Genomic DNA, 16,760 nt, shown 5'->3' on the forward strand with positions numbered 1-16,760 from the left:
AGTTGGTAGCAAGGGATAGAGACTGAAGAAGGGGATAAGATCACAGGACCTATAGGAGACAAAAGGAAGTGATTAGGGAAAGCAACCTAGTTGCCTTTTTCCAATATTCTCCATTACTTCCTTATAATTTCTATGATCCTAGAATACCCAAGGCTATGTCATGAAAACTAATGTCAAATGAACTGATTCTTACTGAGACGTGAACTAATTGTGTTTTAAATGGTAGCTCAGAGACAGCAATACTTAACTCAAAGGAAAGAATATCTAATAGATTGATTTCAGACACTGGAAGCACCTAGGTGAAGGAGAGAATTGGAAGCATAAATAATATCTGGCAATTTTGCAGGCTTATTTCTACTTATGTTGGTGTTTGGAGTATACCTTGCCCTCTGTATATCATCAAAAGTATATCTACCATTTTCCCTTTTACTGAAGGAAGACTCTATCTGTGAGAATTCCTAGAGAATAGCAGTTATTAAATGACAGCTACACTCTGTATAGAAACCTGGAGGAAAGATTCTTCTCATATTTCAACCACTTTCCATTCCCATGACTTCCATCTAATTCAAGATTGATTATAAAGTTCATGAACTACAGGCTCCTATCTAGTCTCTCTGGCTCTAAACTATCATGGATAGATTCATCGTCCTAAAAAACAATTTGATCACATTACTTCCTTATTCAAACAGCATCATGAACAGCAATCTGCAAGATAAGCTACAAATACCTGAACCTCATAAAGTATCCTTTATTCATCCCAAGTCCCTCCTTCATTCATTCAAGAACTATTTCCATACTTTCACTATTTCCCTACATGTGGTCTATTCTCTAAGCAAATTGTCACTTTGTGTAGGCAGGTAATAATAGTCTCTTGATTTCTTTCCAGGTTTTCCAGTCCCAGAATTCCTAGCTATAGATCTATTTGGATCATCATCATTTAATATTGTGTGTGAACATGTAAGGAAATGTATTTCCAAATTTGCATTCATGGAATTGTTGTGTTTTCAAGATACTATTTATGGTATATGATGTAAATGGTCTGCTAAATCTGGGATTTAATTCTGTCATGCCTTTCTCCTGATCTTGAGAGATGGGAAATAAGCCATTTAGATCTGGAAAAGAGATTAAAATGTATATTCTTATCATCTGGCATATGAGCTTAGGGACTCTGTCAATTTTCCTTACTGCCTGTGGTGGTATCAAGGAAGGGGATGCAATTTTGATGGGGAAGAGATGAGAGAATCAGGAGACATGAAAGACACAGCTTAGGGTCCTGAAATTTTAGCTAATGGTTTCTGGCTTGTGCCTAAACTCTTTGTTAAAATTGTTGTGAAAATATAGATACCAGGGGCAGCTAGGTGGTGGTGGATAGAGCACCAGCCCTGAAGTCAGGAGGACCTGAGTTTGAATCTGATCTCAGACACTTAATGTTTCCTAGCTATGTGATCCTGGGCAAGTCACTTAACCCCAATTGCCTCAGAAAACAACAACAAAAAAAGAAAATATAGACACCAATGAAATAGTCTGTTCTTCCACAGAGCTGACAGTCTACATATGGAAATAAAAGGTAAATATACTATCTATACAAAATATGATACCTTAGTTTATTTTTGTTTCCTATTCAGCACTGTGCCTTTGACATTGCCATATAGCTAATTTTGGCATAAGGTCAAAAAGAGAGGGCCTCTCTAGCCAAAGAGGCTCAGGTAGAAAAATCAAACCAAGCACCTGCAGCACGAGGTTTTTGGGGGGAGAAAGACACAAAAATATGGTTACCTTAAAAAGTGCGCAGGTTGGGAGATCCAGAGAACAAAATATTAACTTGGACTGGCATCTTTGCAAAATCTGCATATAAACTTATAAGACTATATGCTCTTTGTGAATAGGAGTGGTAATTATTATTATTATTTTATATTGTTAATAAATATTCTCTATATAGCAGTCAGAATTTGTTTAGCATTGACATTTGTAAGATATTTATTGAATTAATTTGAAATGAATTTATCGTTCTATTAAGAATCTTCTTCCTCCTGTTCCTGATTGCCTCATCCTTTCTGCTGTCATACTTTGAACATCAAACTCCTTGATACTCCCCTAAAATTAAATGGAACAAGTAGATGGAATAGTGGATATGTTGAGGGTATCAGGTGTCTTTAAAGAAACAAGACTCAAAATGTTTCCAAATCGAGTAAAGGCATTTATTAGAATAACACATTCAATAGGCTCTTCTCAGTTAAGGAATAGCAGCTCCTCAGCTGAGAAGTGGACCTTGTACAAGATATAAGTGGTAAATCATACTATTAGCTGGGGACTGGAGTGTAATTAATTCTAATGAATTCTATTAGGCACTAACTGGATGCAGGAATGTGATTGGTTATTTCAGGGGTCTTATCCAAGAGGTCTTGGGAAAGGTACTCCTCATCAGAATGCCAGACCTGGTGTCAGTATGAGTTATGATGAAGATAGGCTAAAAACACCTTCTCCATGAACCCTCTTTGTCTCATCTGTAAAATAAGCTGAAGAAGAAAATGTGAGTATGCTCTAGTATCTCTATCAAATTGACATAACAAAAATAATTGAAAGACAATAACAAGAGTTGGATGAGGTCTCAATGGCCTACTACAGTTGTTTTCACTTTGTTTTTTTCCCTTAGTGATGAAAGGAGAAGCTCATATGTCTGTTCTAGTTGTCATAGGACATTTCAGTTATTGCTGAATGAAAGAATGGTTTATGCTGTTACTACATTATCCAGTCATTTATGTCCGAAGGCATTCTTCCTTTTTTGGTCCTATCTCTAAATGATTTAACTTTAGAAGTGCTTTCCTCTGGCCTCCTCAGATTCTCCCTGTTTCTTGTTCTCTTTAGCTTTCTGGCTAATGGTCTCCAAGGAGGGACCATTAGGGAATTAGTAGGTAAAGAATAGTGTCCCAGAGTGGGCTCTATTCCCTGATGGCTGAAAAAGAAAACAAACTTTACTAACCTAAAGGATTACCTTAAGATTTGGGTAGGAGACTGCAAGCATTCCTGATGGAGAAATCCATACCCTTACCTAGTATAAAAGGCATAATTAGGATAGATTCTCATCTTTCATCAGTGCTTCAGGGGCCAGCTATCCTGGAGGCAGAGGCAGAAATCTTTGAAGGTCTCTTTCAGCCCTAGGATTCCAGTGTACATTCCCATGCCCTCATCTATGAACTACAGTTCTTAGAGGGGCTTCCTTTTTGTGTACCTGCAGTGTGAGATCCTGTCATTTTATCTCAAAGAAGGAGTGAAGGTGAAAGGATAAAGCAAAAAGTTTTTGATTCTTCAGATGGGAGAACTTGAGGATTAGGAGAACAGGAAATCAGAGATGATTGTGAATTCTCAGGAACACACCAAACAACCAGTCAGTGCCAGAAGGGACTTTAGTGATTATACAGTTCAAATTCTTCTCTCCCTCCTCCCAGACACATATATGGCCCACTCCCGGCCAGCTGAAGACAAGGTAGTAGAATATATAGAGGGATGGACCTGGAAAGATTTGGATTCAAAGCCTGGGTAAGACACTTATTTTCTTCGAGACCATGGGCAAATGGTTTAATCTCTCAGCCTTAGTTTGTTTATCTATAAAATGAGATTAATATCACCCAGCAAGGGCTATTATTCACATCAAATAAGATAATATATGTAAAGCACTTTTGTAAATTTTACAATACTCTGTACAAGCAAATCATTAGTTATTTACAATTATCCCTGTATGTTCAATGAATTGATAATAATTATATTAGAAATAGTAGTGGCAGCAACAGTAAGAGGAGGAGGAGGAGGGAGAGGAGGAGGATAAAGAGGAGGAGGAGCAGTAGCAGCAGCAGCAGCAGCAGAATATCTGGCCCATAGGAAGCACTTAATAAATATTTATTAATTGCTTGAATCCTAACACTAACAGTGATGATGACAACAAATGCATGTATGTAAAACTGTACTTTACAAATATTACCTTATTTTATAATCAAACAAATCTAGGAATTAGGTGTTATTTTATCCCTATTTTACAGATCAGGAAAGTAAAGTGAAATTATTTGCTCTGGGTCACAGGTAATATATATTTGAGGCTTGGAAATCTAACCACTGTGCCACTTATTGCCTATTACAGTATTATTTCTACTGAACTAGTTAATTAGCATTTATACAGGACTTTAAAAATTTCCAAAGCATTTAGATATATATTATCTTTTGATCTTTACAACCTCTCTGGGATGTAAGTACACATAATAACCCTATTTTATTAAAGAAGGAACTGATTTGGAGGAAAAAAATGAAAATGGAGTAAGAGGACCTGGGTTCAAATCCTATTGTTGACACAACTCTATAATGCTACATATGTTGTTTAACCTGCTAAGGTTTCAAACTCTTTCATTAACAAATGAATTAGTTGACCTAAGGGTATATCTATGATCCTTAAGTATAAGAGCCATGAGATTGGCCCTTACCTTCTGACTCAAACTTCAGTGGCCTTTTCACTCTCTACAAAGTCTCTCTCCTTTCCCCTATCCCTTAGTCCAACATCTTTCCCAGGTTTCATTCCCCAGTTTGTGTCTGTCCCCCATCTGTATTTTGTGAACCACCCTGTCATACTTAGCCCTGTGGAGAAGGGAGCTACTCTCCATCAGAACAGTCTTCACTCATAGCAGGGAAGGTTCTCTGCCTTTCAATCTCTGCCCAAATTAGTGCCTGACCCTGGAATCCTTTTCCCTGAGAGGAATCTTTTTTTTCTCAAGGATACATAGGGATTACATTGCAAATCCCAGGGCTGGAGTGGCAGGGCAAAGAAACTGAAGAGTCTGATTCTCTCTGAGGCACAAGTGAATGATACCAAGCTGAGTACTAAGTATTTGGGAAAGAGGGAAATAGAGAAAGAGCATGATGAAATGGCATGTATATACTGGAGAAGAAGTCACCTATGGATTAGGAGGAATAGAAGAAACAGCTTTTTGTGTTATAAAATAATTCTGAACTTAGAATCAAAAACCATTGAATGCATGGTGCACCCCTTCTGATTAATTGGACTTTGGTTCAGATCCTGTCTCTGATGCTTAACTTTTTACCTTGCATAAGGTCATCTATCTCCCTGGTTGTCAATTTCTTCATTTGAAATATTATGATTTAGGCAAAATGTTTTCTTAGGTCCTTTTTAGTGTCTACTATAATTCTGAGACCTAGCATCAAATCTTTAACCCTGCTAATTATTACCTGTGTTAATAAATTGGATAAATCATTTATCTCTGGGTCTCAGTTTTTTAACTTGCAAAATTTGAAAGTTTAAATATTGTGAATTATAAAAGGCTTAGAGCCAGTTGAGGGTATCACCATCTCTTCTTTTCCACCAGGAAAAGATCTAGCACCATATCAAAATCTATGTAGAAGGATCCTTTAAGTTCCTTACAGCTCTCATATGAACACTGAGAGACTTAATTCTACAAGTTACTTCATGAATTCAGGTCCTTTCTCTTCTTTCCCTCAAAACAAAGGCTCATCTTTATTTCTCTTACTATTGCACATATTTCTTTCATGATGTTTAGTCTCCACTCTCCCACTCTTACTCAGCATCTCCCAATAGAAAATTACACTTAAACCAAGACACCCTGCCATCCACCTTCCTCCCTGTTTTTTTATCCATAGCAATTTCTCCTGTGTTTCTACCAGACTTTTGTCCAATGGCTCATGGCTCAGCTACCAACCCAGTCTAAGTATAGCTGTTTTATTCCTCCTTCTCCTTGTTGTTTTGGAACATATCAGACACAGGTTTATGAGATTTTGCTCTTTCTCTCTCAACCTCCCCTATGCATGTCTACTGTGATGAATGCAATTTCAATCCTTGTCTCCTTTTTTATTCCTGGAGCCCCATTCCACTTAGGATATTGAGAGTTTTATGTCCTATCCCTATCCTCTGCTACTAACAAGGACTGTCTTACTTACCAAAACAGCAGCACACATCACCTATTCATGAGAAGAGCAATCTGATTGATCGTGTCTGTCTACAGCTTTCTTATGATACTGCCAAGAAACCTCATGGGATTTGGGGACAGGAGAAATATTGCTAAAAATGTTCTGTGTGATGCATGTATGTGTTTTCCCAGATGACTTTGAAGGCAGAAAAATATATTTCTATGCTAGCCTGTTCTTTGTACACAGTAAAAACTTTTCACAAATAGAATTAACATATAAGATTAAAGTCAAACTCTTCACAATGGTCCTTTAATGTCTGCATCCACTCTTAGCCTTAGACTCACTCATTAAACTAAGCAAATAACATAACTTTATTGAACTTCTACTCTATTCACAGCCTTGTTTGGCACTGTGGCAAATTTTAAAATAATTCAAAGTCCCGCTGTTCTGAAGTTCAGAGTCTTACCAGAAACCAAGGCAGAAACATTATTTGAAAGGTCAAAGGCAGCTGATGAGAAATTAGGATAAGAGAGAATGTCAAAGACAGGAAACTTGAGAGTTATTCTGGGAAAAAATAATAAAAATCCTTAACATGGATGGAGCCCTTGCTCACCTGATCTGTCCTTGAACCAGCCTTGAAACAAAAGAAAAATGGGTTAATAGAATTAATATCTCCCTTTGACAGATGAGGGATGAGCTGATTAAGAATACAGTTACTTGGTTACAAATTTGGAATTAAAGCCATATCCCTGGTACTCACAGTCTTTTTTTTTTGTGGCCAGACCAAGAGTACCTAACAGCAGAGGACAGGAGATTTTCAGTTAGACAAAGGGAACTCAGAGGTCATCTAGTCCAATGAAGGCCTTACAAAATATTTTTTAAATTTTTTGAATTTTTAAATAGTATTTTATTTTTTCAAATATTTGCAAAGATAGTTTTCAACATTTACTTTTGAAAAACCTTGTGTCCCAAATTTTTCTCCCTCTCCCCCCAAAAGAAAGCAAGCAATCTGATACATGTGAAAAATACAATAAATTCCCATATCTGTTATGGAACTATGATTTTTCCTGTCTGGTGTGTCTATCCTATCTGCTTCATTTCTCCTCCCAAATTCTACTGATCTTTCAAGATCCAAGTCAATTTCTATCCCCCCTCTCTAGTTTTGACAGTTCTATCCCAAACTACTCTGCTTGAACTATCACTTCACATTGTAGCTACACCATTACCATGGAAACCTTGTCATAGTTAATCTATTATTTTATAGTATACTATACTGAATTGTTCTCTATTCTCCTCCCACTTCCCACATAAAATTGTGCCCTGTAATCTTTGCGTTTTTCTTTTTGAATTGTTGATCCCTGGAGATATAGGAGATAGAAAGACAGACCGACAGAGACACAGACATTGAATTAGAGATGCTCAGATAGACATTTATTGAGACAGAAATAAAGTCAGAGATGGAGACAGGCAGAAACAAAGAGACAGAGACAGAGATAAGTAGAAAGAACCAGAGAGAGTAAGGGGCAGAGAGAGAGGGATGTTTGGGGAAGGGGAAGAAAATAAAGGATTTCTAATTTTCTGGGCACAGGAGGGGAAAGTATCTGTCTTCTCTCATTGGGGGATCGGGTAAACTATCATTTTAGCAAAAGAGTTCTAAGATTATAGAGAGGCAGATATGATCTATATGACTTTCCTTCTTTCTTCCATTATCCATGGATTCACTTTTTGTGGTTTACAAGAGAACCATAAGGAAAGTAGCTCATGGTAAGAAACATTAGGGGAAAGAAAGATATCAGAATCAGAACTGACCTGAAGCCTCTGGAAGATTAGCTATAAGAGTTATGAATCCTTAGCTTAAGATGATATCAGAGACAAGGAGAAGATACTACATTTATGGTGCAAAGCAACAGCAAATCCCATTAGATTGGTAAATTTTTGGGGGGAGGGGGAAGTTGGAGATTATGTTGAGATTAATTTCTCCCACCATATTATTCATTTATTTCTAATTGGTACAGCTAACTCTTTTTTACTCCTTCTCCACAAATTATTTCATGTGGTTGAAATTCCACTCCTCTGTCCTCTGTTCACTCTCCAGAAAATCTGGGAAGAGAGTGGATAGTGGCAAAGGAAATGACTGAAGACATATGACTTAATATGGAAATAAGAAATCTATCTGCTTTCCATTTCAGTTTATGTACAACATACTATGGGATCACATTGTGTTAAATTTCTAAGTCCTGTGAAGGAGGGAAGAAATCGGCAGAAAAATAAGAATATAGAATGGGAGGCTCATGAACTGAATTCAGACTTGTTGATTTCTTATTTTCATATTTGAATTTGGAATATTTTCCAGTTCATTTCTTAGACATATTTTGAATTGGACCACTGAGCATTAGATCAAAATGCTTCAAACTGCTGAAGCATAGAGTTATAGTAGGAGGAGAAGTTCTGGGTATTTACAGGCTGACAATCATCTGTTGGGCAGTAGGAAAGTACATGCACCAGAGAGAAACTGATTGGCTCACTGGTACTACAAGGAAAGCACAATCCAATAGACAATTTGAATATTTCCCTCCCTTGGTGGATAAATATCATGGTGACACTATTTTATTTTAGCATTAAAGAAGGCAGCACTCTGACTATATCATGGTTTCATGGCTAAACATGGTAATAAATAAAACATCTTTCTCCTTAACTAGGCTATAAGTTTTTTGAAAAGAGATAAGATGTCATATATTACTTTTATATCAACTAACAAGTGTTTCCCCAGCCTCTATTCTATGTCATTTGGAATGAAGGTAGGGAATTCAAAAAGAAAGGATCACCCTAGTTAGCACCAATTTTGTACAGTAGTTTCCAGTGGGAAATTTTCTAGTGCTTTTATTAATTTCTAACTGATCACTGACACAAAAGCCAATATGTTTAAAATGAATATTCTGGTTATGCATCATGGAACATTGTGATTTTGGAAGAATTGAAATGAAAAAATATATATACTTCATGATCAAGATAGATTGCTGATTTTACTATTGTGAGGACTCCCTCCATCTGTGTGTGAGATCTATAAATGGAAATGACCTGGGAAGTTGTCTAATACACTTTCACCTTTTTTTTTACATTTTAGGAAACAGAATACCAAGGCAGTTATAATATTTTCAAAATCATATAAGTAGTATCTACCAGCAGGTCCTCTGATTTCAGAGCCAATATATATATTACTTTTAAAATTCTTTGTGACTGAAATTCATGTTCTCCTGAAAATGCTGTACGAGGTTCTACCTAATGTTCTGAAATTTTATTCTAGTTCTCATGACATTGTGGATATTAATGGACTATGCAGACTAGACCACTAGGTTTTTTTTTTACTTTTACTATGTTATTGATCTGCTTTCTTTTATAGTAATATCATTGTGATAATATTTTTATAATAATTCTCCTGGGCAATTCATTGGTAGTAATAGTTTGTGGCCTATTTAATCCACCAAACACCTCTCCATATTGCTCTTCACATGACTCTCAATTGTGTGTCTTTGGAAATAGTAGCATTTTCATGACTTGTAGACATGTAGGACTACTGAAAGAATATCAGATAAAATTAAATATATTTTTCCTCAGAAGTTACATAAAAGATAATTGAGAACAAAAATTCAGTTATGTATTGAAAATGAAAACGAACCTATAATAAAAATAATTGAGTGGCTTGCAAGTACTTTGGAGATGCTAGAAGAATATGGTAAGTTCTACTGCATTGTGTGTATAGTTGGAGGTAGAGCACTTTATAAGAATTTTGTAGGATGAAAAGTCACTGGATTATTGAAAAAATATGATTCAGTCTGCACTCCAATTCATCAGTTTCTCCCTAAAGATAAATATCATTTTTTGTCATGAGTTGTCTTGGATCTTTGCCTTGATCAGAATAGCTAACTCTTTCTCAATTGATCATCCTTAAACAGTGCTGTTACTGTTTACAAGGTTCTCCTAATTCTGTTCAGTTCACTTTGTATCAATTCATGTAAGACTCCTCAGGTTTTCTGAAACATTGCTGCTCATAATTTTTTATAGCACAAGAGTATTGTATCACAATTACATCCCACAACTTATTCAGTCATTTTTCAATTAACAGACAGCCCCTCAACTTCCAATTCTTTGCAACCACAAAAAGAGCTGCTACAAATATTTTTTATACAAATAGGTCCTTTTCTCTTTACTCTGATCTTTTTGAGATACATACCTAGTAATGGTATTTCTGAGTCAAAGAGAACTCAAAATTTAATAGACCTTCTGATTGTTCCAAATTATTCTCCAGAATGGTTAGATTATTTCACAGTTCTACTAACAGTAAATTAGTATACCTATTTTTCCATATTTCTTTCACCATTTACGATTTTCCTCTTCTATCATGTTTGCCAATCTTGTGAACTGCCAAAGACAAGCCAGATGTATTAGCTCTTGCAGCAACCATGGAATCAAGAAAAAAAAAGAGACTCTAGTGTTTATGGTCAAGACATTTACTGTAGCAAAGCAGTCTCTTTTTAATCGCTAAAACTGCAAAGTATCCAGGAAACATAAATCAGTCAGTACATGAAGGGATAATGTATTTTTGGGTTCCAAGGAGAAACTTGGCATTCTCTAAAGAACCGACCTCATCCTCTAGCCATCCTGTTTACAATACATACCCAGCACACTGTTCCTGATCCTCCCTAATCTTTGTCAATCTGCTGGCTGGCACTTAGAGGGGGGGGGTCTAACCTAGGTCAAGATGGCCTTGAGTCCTGCAGTTAGGCAGGTGAATTGGCTTGAAGAGAAAAAAAGTCTGATAGGTATGAGGTGGTATCTGAGTTGTTTTAATTTGCAGTTCTCTAATCAATAGTACTTTTAAAATATGACTATTGATATCTTTGATTTTTTTCCTTCTGAAAATTGCCTGTTCATATATTTTGACCATTTATTATTTGGGAAATGGTTTTTTTAAAAAAATTAATTTGACTCATTTTCCTATATATTTGAGAAAAAAGACCTTTATCAGAGCAACTTGCTATAAATTTTCCCACAGCTTCCTGATTTCCTTCTAATTGTAGCTTTATTAGTTTTGTTTGTGCAAAAGCATTTTAATTTCATGTAATCAAAATTATCCATTTTACTCCTAATAATCCTCTTTATTTCTTGTTTGGTCATAAACTTTTCCCTTACCCATAAATCTGACAGATACGTCATTTTTCCATGTTCCCCTAATTTACTTATGATGTCAACTTTTGTGTAAAAAATCATTTATCCATTTTGATTTTTTTAGTATCATATATGGCATGAGATGTTAATTTATCCCTAGGGACTTCCCTTCCTGTATCATGTGTTGTAATTATCAGTTAATTAGATGGGTCTGAAATTAATTTAGGGATGAAATAGAATATTGTTCAAACTATGAAAACATACAATATGGTATTTACATATGCCTTATAAGCTTCCATTCAAGTTAGGTGGCCCTCTCTGAACATGTAGTCCACCAAATCTACAAAGATTTATCATACTGTGATCACATAGTTTATTATACATAGAATAAAGTGAGAAAGAAAAAAAAAATCTTCCTGAATGAAATCATCTCCCTTTTTCTTTCTTTTATTTCCTTTCAGCCATTATTTCTTAAGCCTCTTCCTACTTGCCATCTTAAATTTTTAGATATCCTGAATCTAATCCCATTTCATTGGTCATAAAGAAGAAATGGAGGAAAGGCATGTGCTTTTTATTATTAGGTTGAGGGACACAAAATAAGGAGAAACGTGGAAGATAAGGACAACATATAGATTGTGAATTTCCAATTTGAGATTTTCTATCTTCAGGGTCCTAAAAAAAAAAAAAAAAAAAAAAAAAGGGAGAGAACTGCACACAAAACTGCAAATCTATCATGTACACTTTGCTTTTCCTTTTTAAATATGCACAAAATTATCATGCAACTTTTTTTATCCCTCCCCCTTCTTAAAGATGGCTACTATTACACATAAATATGTGTATGTCCATGTAAAACCATATTATACATACTTCCATTTATCAATTCTTTCTCTGGATGTAGATAGTATCTCCCTTCATAAGCTTTTCATAGTTAATTTGTATTTATAATAGCCAAAATGACTTAGTTGCTCAAATTTTATACGTTATCTTAGTTCTGCATATTTTGCTCTTCATTATATTATGCAAGCCTTTCTATGTTTTATTTTCCTCAAATCATTGAATTCATCATTTCTCATAGAACAGTAGTATTTATCACAATCATATACCACAACTCGTTTAGTCATTCCTAATTGAAGGCTATTCTAAGGGACAGGTAGGTGGCACAGTGGATAGAGCACCAGCCCTGAATTCAGCTGGACCCAAGTTCAAATCTGGTCTTAGACACTTAACACTCCTAGCTGTGTGACCCTGGGCAAGTCACTTAACCCCAGCCTCAGAAAAAAAAAAAAGAAAAAGAAAAGGCTATTCCAGTTCTTTGCCATTAGAAGGAAAGCTGCTATAAATGTTTTAGAATATATAATTATATGTTCAGATAATTTTGATAATTACTGCCTTATAATATAGTTTAAGATTTGGTATTGCTAAATAAGGTATTTTTTCTTACAATAGTTCACAATCTGGTAATACACAGTATTATGCCCATTTAATAGATGATATAAGGCTCAACAATATTAAATAACTTTATAGAAGGATAGACATTAAGAGTTGGAAGGAACCTCAGAGGTTGTGAAACTCAATGTATACCTGAACTGGAATCTCCTCTACAGTCATTCAAAAAAAGGAGGAACATTTGCTTTCTTCTTGAAACCGACTAGTTAGAATGAACTCATTGCTTTATAAATCAATCCTTTTTGAATTTCAGAGAGTTCTAATTGTAATGAACATTTTTTTAATTAAGCAAAACTCTGAGTTCCTTCAATATCCACCCACTGCTTTTAGTAATCAAGCAGAATTCAATTTAATTCAACCAGTATTTATTAAGTGTCATATATAAACATACATAAATATATATACAAACACATATCCACATGTTCATACATATATACATATTTATCTATCTCTCTACTAGGAGCTCTGTTTTCCAGAGCTAAGGTCCAGCAAGGAAGCTGTTCCCTGAGTGTGGCAGAACAGTAATCTCCCATGCTTATAACTGCCAAGTGAACCAAATCAGGTGCCCTACTGCTCCCAGTCGCATTCACCTGGCTCTGTGCCCCTACTGAACAACCACAAGACTCATTAATTTGAAGGCTGTTTATATAAGACCCAAGAATGCCTATGTTGTGGCCCAGCAATAAGTGTTTTTTGCAGTTAAAACACTACCCCTGCATAAGCAGGTCAATCCCCCTTCTAGGAAGAGGACTTTGTTTGCAAGCTGTTTCCTTGACTTTCAAATTAAATTTGTTTAATTCCTAACTCTTTTGTCTCTAATCTGCTCATTTGCCATCCACAGGTTAGAGGCTGGTTTAGTCACCAATTGACTATATGTGTGTTTGTGTATATATATATATATATATATATATATATATATATATATATGTGTGTGTGTGTGTGTGTGATGGTACATGTGTATGTATATATATATGTAGAAATAGGATATATGTATGTGTGATATATACATATACACATTATATGTATTTATTACATAAATACATACACACAAGTCATTGTATTAGGCACTAGGGATAGAACAAGGACCCTTGTGAAGTATTGTTTGCACTAGAAAAGAACTCAAAGGTCATCTAGGCCAAGCCACTCAAAGGAAACTAAGGCTTCAAAAGTTTAATAACTTTCCCAGATTCACCCAGACAATAAGCAATAGAGTCAAGATATTAACCAAGATTGACTTCAAATCTATTTTTCTTTTCATTATACCATGCATGCAAGAGTCATAGACAAAATGTAAGTAACAAAAGTAAAATCATTCTTGCTCTCAACTTTGTTCTATGGAAAAGTCTAATTTCTCTTCTATGACTTCTCTCAAATAAAGATTAGTGCCCCCCTAAAAATAGCTTTCCTTTAAACCAAGCACAGTTTGTTCTTTAAATCAATGACCACATAGCCTTTTTTTGTAATGGCAAGAAACTGGAAACTGAGTGGATACACATCAGTTGGAGAATGGCTGAATAAGTTATGGTATATGAATGGTATGGAATATTATTTTTCCATAGGAAATAATCAGCAGAATAATTTTAGAGAAGTCTGGGGAGATTTAAATGAACTGATGCTGAGTGAAATGAGCAGAACCAGAACATCATTGTACACAGCAACAAGATTATATGGTGATCAATTGTAATGGAGGTGGCTCATTTCAATAATGAGATGATTGAAGCCAGTTCCAATGATCTTGTGATGAAGAGAGCCACCTACACCCAGAGAGAAGACTGGGAATTGAGTGTAGATCACAACATAGCATTTTCATTCTTTCTGCTGTTTGCTTGCATTTTGTTTTCTTTCTCATTTTTTTTTTCTTCTTGATCTGATTTTTCTCATTCAGCAAGATAACTGTATAAATATGTTTATATATATTGGATTTAACATATATTTTGACATGTATAACATCTATTGGATTGCTTGTCACTGAAGGGAGGGGCTGGAGTGTAAAGGGCTGAAAATCTTGAGTTCATGCACTGAGATCGCACAATCGAGCAATTGAGGCTAATTACCAATTGGACAATACTCTATAAGAATATGCTTGAAAAATGGCCCTTCCCACTATCTTGTGCTGGCCCAATCATTTGGTGTATACAGAGAATTTTGGTAGGAACCAGGATGGGGAGTGAGATTAGCCAGGGTCACTTCTGGGCGGGAGGCGAGGAAATGAGGTCGCAGAGATCCTACATGTCCATTCTTCTCACTACTACCGCTAAAGACCAAGAATAAAGACCAAGGATTTTTTCTTATCCTGATTCTGGCTGATTCTAAGGTATCCAGGATGCTAATGCAGTCATCACACTGGAGGAAAGGAGGGAAAATTTTGGAACGCAAGGTTTTGCAAAGTTCAATGCTGAAAAATTACCCATGAATATATTTTGTAAATAAAAAGCTTTAATTAAAAAAAAATAAACAAATTTAAAAATTAATCTGTGACTACAACTTTTGAAAGTATAAAATGACATAAAGAAGGGGCTAAATCAGTCTTCAAGGATTAGAGTACTCATATATGTCATAATATTATAAGATCATAAATTTAGAGCTTTGTAAGCACCTTAGAGGATACCATTTCCAATCCAATCATTTTCCAAATAATGAAATTTAGGCATCCAAATGATAAATGTCCAAGGATATATATTTAGAACATGTCTAAAGTAGAGTTTCAATCCACATTTTACTGATTGCAAGGACAACCTCACTATAAGCCTTAGGAGATAATGCTGTCTCCTAAATCATGAAATCAAAGTATTTTAAAGAACTCAAATATTTCTAGAGTTCTTTAAATTCTTCTTCTGGAGTTACAGAGTACATGGCATATGATATTATTTGAATATCAAAACTACACTAAGGGAAAGAAGTGTAAACAAACTATGCATCCCTAATTCAGAGAGAGAGAGAAATGAAATTCAGAGAACAATTTGTTCCTAAGCATATAATTTTGATCTATCAGATACATCAGAAGCTATCTAGCCCAGATCTCTCATTTCACAGTTGAAGGAACTGAAGCCTTAGGAGGTTAGCTAATTTGTCACACAGGTAGGTAGCTTTAGATGTAGGATTTGAACCAAAGTTCTGTGACACCAGAGCTAGTACTCTTCCTACTGTACTACTTTGAGAGTTCTGATGCACTCATGAACATGGAAATCCATTAGAACATCTATTAATTGAGAGGAAGTCACCATGGTAACAGAAAACCTCAATGTTTTCTACTCCTAATGTTAGCTACTCCTAACAGCCTGAAGTTCCTTGTCACAGGTGATCTTGAACATGGCCAACACACGGGATCGGATCTGCTTGGTTTTGGCAGCATAAATGATAGGATTGATGACAGGTGGTACCATTAGATAGACATTACCCATGAGCACATGTACAATGGGATTGAGGCTGTTCCCAAAACGGTGAACCACAGATAGACCAATTAATGGCACATAAAATGCTAGAACTACACCAATGTGTGAGACACATGTCCCAAAGGCCCTTGCCCGTTCTGTCCGAGATGGGAGCTGTAGCACAGTTCGTATAATCAGAAAGTAAGAAAGTGAGATGAGCATAACATCAACACCCATAACCATCAGGATGGCAGTGAGCCCATAAACCACATTGGGCATAGTGTCAGTGTGGGCCAGCTTCATCATGTCTTGGTGCACACAGTAGGAATGGGTAAGGATGTTTGAGCCACAGAAAGGAAGCCTCTTGATGAGCAGTGGTAGTGGAAGAAAGAAAAGAGAACCCCGCACCACAGCTACTATCCCTATCCGAGCTGTGACAGTGTTGGTGAGCACAGCTGCATGCCGAAGAGGGTGGCAGATGGCCACGTAACGGTCAAAAGCCATGGCCAAAAGGACAGTGGACTCAGTGGCTGAAAGAGCATGGATGAAGAACATCTGGGTGAGACACATATCAAAGGTGATCTCCTGAGAGTTGAACCAGAATAGAGCAAGGATCTTGGGCATTGTGAAGGTAGAGAGGGCCAGGTCAATAACTGCCAACATGCAAAGGAAGAGGTACATGGGGGCATGTAGGCTATGTTCTGTCCTCACTATGAAAACCACTGTACAGTTGCCCAGCACAGCTACAACATACATGGACAGAAGAGGGAAGGCTATCCAGAATTGGGTAGCTTCCAATCCTGGGAGGCCTATGAGAATGAAAGTGGTGTGGGTGAAGTTGCAGGAGTTCAT

General features: G+C 36.1%; 1 protein-coding gene across 1 annotated transcript; it reads right to left on the minus strand.

Moving 5' to 3' along the window:
• Window positions 1-15,797: 15,797 nt before the first annotated feature.
• Window positions 15,798-16,760, minus strand: LOC141559853 (olfactory receptor 51E2). The gene has a single exon (XM_074297510.1). The coding sequence runs from the start codon at window positions 16,758-16,760 to the stop codon at window positions 15,798-15,800; it is 963 nt and encodes a 320-aa protein (XP_074153611.1).

The sequence above is a fragment of the Sminthopsis crassicaudata genome, chromosome 3 (assembly GCF_048593235.1).
Source record: "Sminthopsis crassicaudata isolate SCR6 chromosome 3, ASM4859323v1, whole genome shotgun sequence".
Classification (NCBI taxonomy): domain Eukaryota; kingdom Metazoa; phylum Chordata; class Mammalia; order Dasyuromorphia; family Dasyuridae; genus Sminthopsis; species Sminthopsis crassicaudata.

Bases quoted from the DNA above. Each gene is read 5' to 3' on its own strand.
- LOC141559853 (XM_074297510.1), bottom strand. From the start codon at position 16,760: ATGAACTCCTGCAACTTCACCCACACCACTTTCATTCTCATAGGCCTC.